Here is an 8,094-nt window from a genome sequence, read left to right on the forward strand (position 1 = left end):
AAACTCTGGGAAAGAAAAGAGTTTAAAGAACTAAAAAGTACCAAGTTTTTTCTGACAGCCAACTTTCCAGTAACCTGGCTCTATCTCCCCAATACTTTCAGCATCACTGACAAGCATACCTCTATTTCTTATTTGTCTGTACACACTGGAAGATAAAGAGTCAACCATCCTGGGCTTCCCTGGTGGCTCAGAGGTTAAGAATCCACCTGCCAATGGAAGGGACATGGGTTCGAGCCCTTGTCCGGGAAGATTCCACATGCTGCGGAGCAACTAAGCCCGTGCGCCACAACTACTGAGCCTGTGCCTAGAGCCCGCACGCCTAGAGCCCATGCTCCACAACAAGAGAAGCCACTGCAATGAGAAGGCCGCTCACCGCAACTAGAGGAAGCCCGCAAGCAGCAACGAAGACACAATGCAGCCAAAAATAAAAGTCAACCATCCAGCTTTAGTTAGACAACTATGGACCTCTGATTCTGTGTTATGGAGGTCAAGAATCTACCAGAGCAAACTTACTTCTCTGAGCAGTCTTCCTCCCACTGCTCAAAGGAATAAGTCTTTATAAAGGCATAAGTGCCTCAGGTCCTAGATCAATTACATAAGATCCCTATGAATTTATGACAAATTCAAGGAAAATGTATTTACATTAAGTCTGTTAGGTTTTGTTTATTTTACATCTGAAGCTAACCACTCAGGATTCTATCATTAATATATACATATGTTTTAAAAACATTTTCCCCTTGCCATTATCTTTTCACCTACTTCCTATACTTCAACATGTCTAACTTCTGGATAATATGATCTGCCCCAACCACTATTTTATCATTTTCTTATGGTCCTAGAGTTTACACTCAATACATGGGATCAAGCATTACCAACCCTTTCAAATAAATTCAACTCTTTACTTTGGAACTATTCCCTATCACTCTGTCCAAGATTCCCACTTGTTACAGAGGAAAAGAGAAAGTGAATCTTTAGGAATACAACCAAATGTTAAGAACAAGAAGCCAGCTCTTTTGGATGATCTGCTTTCCAAGTTTTATATAATTACCTTTTCTAATGGGAAAAAGATTTTGAAAAAAAAAAAGTGATTAACCAGAACACTACAAAAGACAGAAGGAAGAAAGGTCTGAAAAACATCCTCTTAACACTGCCAGTTGTCAGCAGGCAGGCAGAAATGTCAGGGCTTCGTGACACACCAACTCTTGAAAATAACTACAGTACCCCAGCAAGGCCAAAAGTTAATTCCAACAGAATTATCTTTTTCTCTGCCACATTACAGCCTCAATCTTCTCCTACTTTCATTTCTACGTTTCTATCACTTCAATTATTCCCTTTGTGTTTTTTTCAGACTCATTCTTCACCTCTTTCTGCATCATGTAAAGCCAGTTTCTCTAAGTTTGTTTCTGCTTTAACTTAAGCCCACATTTCTGTCCTCCATTAAGGTTCCCGTATTCTTTCACACTAAGGTTCAAATAATAAGACCAATTATCCTCCATTAAGGCTTGAACTGTTAAGTGATACTTGTGTTATTTACAAAGCTTTTATTAATGGCCCGGTATAATACCTCTCCTGTTCTCTCTAGTTCCTTCTCCTTCCTTTAAAGTCTTAAGAAGGGTAAGCTGGTTACCTTTTTAACACTTTCTTCTTCCTCTTGGCGTTTCTCATAGTGTGAGAAGTCATCAAAAATGGAAGTGGTGTGCTTGTAGCTGGCTATGATTTTCAACACCTGCTTAGCCTTTTCCAGAGGCACTTCCTGAGTGTCCCTGGAGTTGGTCACTGGTTTATTCTCGTTGTTCTCTAGGCGAATGTGTCGCAACTGGCTATTGGGAACGTCCTTCACAAAAATCCACCTGACATCAAAACGACCCTTCCATTTGTCCTGGGACCACACACCTGCACATGTGTTGTAGTCCACAGCAGATTTCATTTCTGCAACGCCACAGAAGTGTCCACTGCCGTTGACACTGAAAAGTAAGTAAACGGGGCCCTTCCCGTTCATGGAGCGATAAGCAGCATCCAGTCTCTTGTTACCATGCTCTGTGCTGCACCAGATATTATACTTAATGGAACGGTGGATATCGTCCTCAGAGTAGCTCTTAATGATGAAAACCCGGCCATGTTTCAGATTCCAGTCAAAATCCTTGGGGTTATAGTTATTAATGGACCGCAGCTTCTCCAACACTGGGTGAGGTTCTGAAGGAGTAGATCCAGATCCAGCCTGAGACTGTCCTACTCCATTACCATCCACCCCATTATGACCGAACCCACTGCCACGGTTCCGAGGTGCTACCCAGCGGGTTGGCTGAGCTGCCTGTTGCTGCACTGAGAGCTGGGCAGGCTGTGGTGGTGGTGGTGGCAATGGCTGTGTCTGTTGCCCTACTGATGCCTGAGCCGCTGGTGGGCTACTGTTAGCCTGCTGACCTACAGGCTGGGGAGACCCCTGGGTTGGCTGCTGACCTATGTTCTGAACCAAAGGCTGTGAGGGGGTTTTTGCCACAGGACCCTTGTTATCCCAAGTTCCAATATCCATGTTATGTTTTATTGGAGGTGGTGGAAGACTTGACCCTGCAATGCCATTCTTGGTCTTCAACTTGGGTTGCTGTTTTGCAGGCTTGCTAGCAATATCAGCCCAAGATGCTGGTTTTGGAGGAGCAATGGTAGCTGGAGGCAAACTATTGGAAGCCACGATGTTACTAGTAATGGACCCGCTACCAACAGCAGAGCCTACAACTTTTGGAACATTGCTTGCAACTTCTGTGCTACCCAACTTCAGGGCTGCCATTCCCTGGTCTATAGTATTCATGCCAGGAGCCTTATTGAGGGTCTCACTGGCAAAAGCTGACTGTCCATCAATCATGGCTCCACCTAAGGAGCTAGGTGCATAAGCATAATTGCTACTATATCCAGAGCTCTGAGTAGACTGTCCCTGAGAACTGTTATTTCCCCAGGCTGAGAAGTCAATCCCACTGGGAAAGAAATTAAAACCATGCTGACCAAGAAATGGAGTGCTACCCAGGGCTCCTGGTTGTCCAAACATTGCATCTGGTAGGAAGTGAGGCTCTCCGTTGCTCAGCTGTCCATAAGAAGTTAGATAGGGCATGGCTGTGTCACCCCCAGTAGACCAAGCAGCTTCACCCAAAGAATAGGAGAAGCCAATGGAGGGACTGTAGTAACTGGGTAAGTAGGAATCTGACATGGCAGTATATGCATTATTCTGTGGAAGAAGAAAAAAGGGTTAATTAAAACTAAACACAAAAATACATAAAACGACCAGAACATTTCCTTTCCCAATTATTCACACAATTCAAGTATTTCAGTCATTACCATAAAAAAGGAGAGTGACCTTTTCAGATGGTCTCTTCCCATAAACTTGCTATTTTTATAGACTTAGATAATATTTTGGTTTAATAATTGAACTGCTTAAACATTTAAAATTAAACTGACATACAGTGAATACCAGCCTTACCTTTTAGTGCTACAATTCAGAAAAGTGCTACCCGTCATCTCACTAAGTTTAAGTCTTCCTCTATAGATGTACTGAGATGATGCCTTCATTAAAACCACTATCTCTGGACTGAAGGAGTGGGAATATTGGCAGGAAGAAAAAGTATTCACAAGAGTTTCCTATTAAAACTTACTATATAATAGATAAAACAAAAATAACTGGAAATTTCAAGTTCTACCCCAAAAATGTGTGCAGCCATTCCTCAACCATAAACCAAAAATCAAGGTTCAGTACACCTACTCTATAGTAAAGCCTCCTGGCAAACCATCTGGGAACATCAAGAGATGCCACTATTTAATTATAACCTGGAAAGAAAATGCACAGTGGCTTCCAGTGGATTCAAAACCAAAAAAAATGTTGCTACCTATTTTGCTTCACCTATAAAAGTTAAGGCTGTAAGCTAAAATGCACACCTAACTTTTTCATTAAAAACAGCAATATAATTCTAAAGACAGTACAGTCCACATCTTTATAAAAGGAATCATCCTTCAGAAGGACAACCAGAAATAAAGTTATACTCAACTAGTCCTCACATTAGAAGATAGATTACATTGCAGAAACATTCTTACTTTCATTTATGCTGACAGTTCTTCTTCATAAATCCTAGTAACTCACAAAGTACTCCCTTAAATGAGAAGCCAGAGATATATAGAATTGGTTTCTATAGATATAGACTCAGCTCAACTCAAAAACAGACTACTTTAACTTCAAAACAGCTCTGGTATCTAAGAATCCACTAACTAGTCAATAGGGAGTTTTGTTCGTAAGAGACTTGGATGACCATAACTATGTCAGGCCTTAAGTTTGTATTACCAAAGCCAATAGTACTTCTTCCTAGCCACTAAAACACATCTCCTGAAGATTAAATATTTCAATGAATATAGTTTGATAAAATGGTGGTGCTTCTCTCTGCCAATTCTAAATTTTCTTTTAAAAACCTAACTCTTCCACATATACTCTCAAGTTTAAGAGAAGTCTATTTCTCGAAGACAGTGTTATAATTTTAACAGCCCCAAATCCATTATGAATAAGAAATTCAGACCACCCTTAATGGATTAAGCCTGAAGAATTATTCCAATATAAGGTGATGAAAAACTGGTTAAACTAATAAGAATCTGCTGAATAAAAAAGTAAATAAAATTCAAAAATTAAAATAAAAAACTGGTTAAAAAGTAGATGAAACCGCCTTGACAGACTACAGAGAGTCTCAGATTATGTCTATTCAACCAAAATTTATATTTCCCCCCAAATTTTTCAAAAATATTTAAGCTTTAACTTACTTAAAATAGAAAGCCAACTCCCCCACAAATTTTTCAAAAATATTCAAGCTTTAGCTTACTTAACAAATAAAAAACAAACACATTTAATATCACAGGTTATGCCACTATAGAGCTAAATGCCTACACCTGAACTGGCAGGTTCCCACATGCCCCTGAGCTCAAAAATCTGAATTACACAATGTTTCACAAGAACTACCTAGAATTATGTTTCCAAATGCTCCCACTCTCCTTGTTATAATGATTATGTAAGCAAACTACCTCGAGAGCAAGAACCCATTAATAGTTCATTCCTCCACTTCCTTCCCTACTTTTCCTGATTAGCTGGTTGTCTTCTGCAAAAACTTTTTTCCAATCACTTGCTTAAGCGGTTTCTACACTTTCAATTCAGAAAATTCTACACAAGGGATCAAAAAGTTTTATGTAAGCATTAGGCCCAAACATGCGCACGCACTGTCAAGTTATTCAAGACTGTTATGCATATCATACACCATCTGTTCGGAATTTATATAAATGTTCCACAAACTTTTTCATCTTTTAGGATATTCTGGATGAGTTGTCAATTTTCCTTTTGGTTTATTAGTCTGGTGAGTTATACTTATTAGTTACAACTTTGTGACTGTCTTTGGGATCCAAGATAGTAACACAAAAGAACTGCTGAATCAAAGAAGTCTCTGTGCACAGTTCATGTTCATATATGGACCTACATGCAACTAATCTTCACATTAGAAGACAGATTACATTGCAAAAACTGGAATTCCATCATTCTTGATCTCTGTTCTCAACAGTATTTTATTTTCCTTCAACTCCATTTTGTAAATACAGCTCCCCTAAGAAGCCAGATATATACAAAATTGCTCTTTACAGATGAAGATGGAGCTCAACTTGAAAGAGGACCCAGCTCCAAAATAGTTCTGATAACCTAAGAACCCACTAACTAGTGACTAGACAAAACGAAGATACTCAGTTCTGCAGCACTGAATAAAGTTCAGGTGATTTTATGTTAGTTTTTCCCATTACGTATGAATCCAATTTTCCTAAAAGAAAAATGTTTGGGAGGTGAAAACATTTAGCACCAGAAAGTATTCTTAAGTTTTACATTGTTACATTCTTGCTAAGGAGGAAGAACTACTCAAGCAAGTGTTGCTGTTAGTACACTGTAAAATGTTATCAGTACTAGCCTCAGAGAATGGTATGTTTGCTCACAACACAGATAAGGCCCTTAAGGGCCTATGACATTTGTAGCAACTGGTTTTATAACATATTGACTGATATTAAGAAAGTCATCCCCTGAAAATGAAACTTATTGATAGAGCAGAGAAAGAATAATGGTATACTGCATCCTCTGATCAAGCACGAAAATGGTTAACTACTCACGGGCCTTGCCTGTGGACTCAAGTAAGGTTCAAAATCATCATCATTTAATCCATCCTTTTGATGTACAGATCCATTTTGTACTAAAGGAGAAAAAATTCAAGTTAGGAGTGTCTCAATCGTACAATCCACCTCCCAAACTAATCAAATACCTCCTAACCAGAGAAAAACCATACTACACAGAGCAAATAAGTTTGGGTTTCGAAAGGATAAAGATGAGAATGAATGCTGAGCAACATTCGTCAGTAAAAATGTCTCCCTCCACCCAGAGCAAGTTGATCTAAAAAGGTCATTTTATTGGCTCCTCTAGATTTCTATTCCCTCCCGCTTCCCCTCCCCCATCACATGTGAGCACTTCCAGAGTGTGATCCACGAGGATGAAAAACAAAGGCCTTCTAAGACCTACAGGAAACTAAGGACCTGGGACATTTCAAAACCGAATCCACCCCCACCCCTAATGAATTACTCCTTGTTCACTACAAAGCTGTTCGCCAGCTGCAGGAACACACCGAAAGGGTCAAATACTTAACTGTGAGGCACCTGCAAACTAAGCGGCTTCCGAAAGGTCCTCTCCCCGGGGCGCTTCCCGGAGACCCCGCCCCCCCCCACGGGGTCCCCCGCCCGCCAGGGGCACCGGCGGAGCTGGGCTCACCTTTGTTTCCTTGACCTTTTGGTCTCTGCGGGGGAAGGAAACGTCGCCGAGCAGCACATCGTCCGAAGAAAAAACGGAAAAGGAGAGACAAATTAAAGCCGGGACCGATACGGGAATAAAGGCGCAGGCCTAAGGAGAGGCGTCAGGAATGGGGTGAGGGGGAGGCTGAAGATGGGAGGCGGGGGAAGCGCGACGCTGGCGGGGCCAAGGGGGAGGAGGGGGGCAGCGCCACAAACAACGCGAGGGGACCAAGGCTTCAAAGAAGGGGAAGGAAACAAGAGAAAAACGAGGCCCGCTGAGAGGAGGGGACGCGGCGCGGCCGGCGGTCTCCGAGGCCCAGTGAGGAGCGAGGAGAGCGGGCCGAGGGCGAGGCGCTGGGCGCGGCCGGCCTGAGAGCCTCAAAATGAGGCCCGCTAAAGGCGCCGCCTCAGCTCGGCCCGACCGGGGGCGGCGGGCCCGGGCCTAGTCGGGCTCCCTCTCGCCTCACACAATGGCCGAGGCATGCGGGCCGGGCCTGTACCTGCTCCAAGAGGCTGCTGGCCGACATGGCTCTCGGATCCTCACGGGTGGCGACGGCGGCGGACTCTCCTCAGGGTGGCGGCGGCAGCGGATGAGCCCCGGCGACGGGAGCAGGCGGCGCAGCGGCGGCTTTTGTCCCTGACACTCGGGGGCCTCGGCGGACGCAGCGGAGACACAGCGCGCGGCTCGGGCTCCGGCTCCGACTCGGCGACGCTCTAGCCCGACAGCTCAACGCCCGTCTCTATGCCTTTACGCGCGCGCCCGCGCCTCGCAGCCGAAATAAGGGCGCCGAGCAGCGGAGGCGGACGGCGCGCACGGCGCGACGCTGACTCTCACATTCGCTCACACACGCTGAAGGGGCCCGGCGCGAAGCACTCCGGGAAGGCAGAGGTGGGGCCGCAGCGCCCTCTGGTGGGCTGGAGGAGCGGAAGCGGCGCGCGCGGCCTCCCCGCCCCCACCGCCTTGGGATTGGGGCCTAGGAGGGTGGGGGCGGCCAGGGTCGCACCACGAGGTTTTGACTAACAGCTGGAGGGAAGGGAGTAGCTCTATCTTGGGGGAACCCACAAAAGCTGGGTTTTCAGTGAAGAAGCGAACCCCGAAGGCTGAGAGGCCTTAAAATAAACCTGCTTCCCACTTGCAGATGGCACCCCACCCCCATATGGGGGGGAACACGAACAGGAGTCACAGAGCCCTCAGGGAAAGTTCAAGGGGGCCCTGCCCTGAGAAAGACACCCCCTCACCTGGTTATCCTCCTCTGTTAGCAGGCT

General features: G+C 44.5%; 1 protein-coding gene across 3 annotated transcripts in view; it reads right to left on the reverse strand.

Annotated features, from left to right (window-relative positions):
- YTHDF2 (YTH N6-methyladenosine RNA binding protein F2) overlaps positions 1-7,660 on the reverse strand; it is a 31,460-nt gene extending 23,800 nt beyond the window's left edge. Inside the window, exons 1-4 of one of the 3 annotated variants that reach the window (XM_089897621.1) lie at positions 7,329-7,660; positions 6,809-6,833; positions 6,160-6,239; positions 1,637-3,214 (exon numbers count right to left, since the gene is read on the reverse strand). In XM_089897621.1, the coding sequence (XP_089753747.1) occupies positions 1,637-3,214; positions 6,160-6,239; positions 6,809-6,833; positions 7,329-7,355 (1,710 nt within the window). In that variant the 5' untranslated portion in view covers positions 7,356-7,660. The other 2 variants (XM_022551855.3, XM_089897617.1) reach the window with 2 other exon arrangements.
- Between the last annotated feature and the right edge of the window lie 434 nt (positions 7,661-8,094).

Source organism: Delphinapterus leucas, chromosome 1, assembly GCF_059928025.1.
Source record: "Delphinapterus leucas isolate spDelLeu-1000000601 "Yukka" chromosome 1, BTC_Dleu_Yukka2, whole genome shotgun sequence".
Classification (NCBI taxonomy): Eukaryota; Metazoa; Chordata; class Mammalia; order Artiodactyla; family Monodontidae; genus Delphinapterus; species Delphinapterus leucas.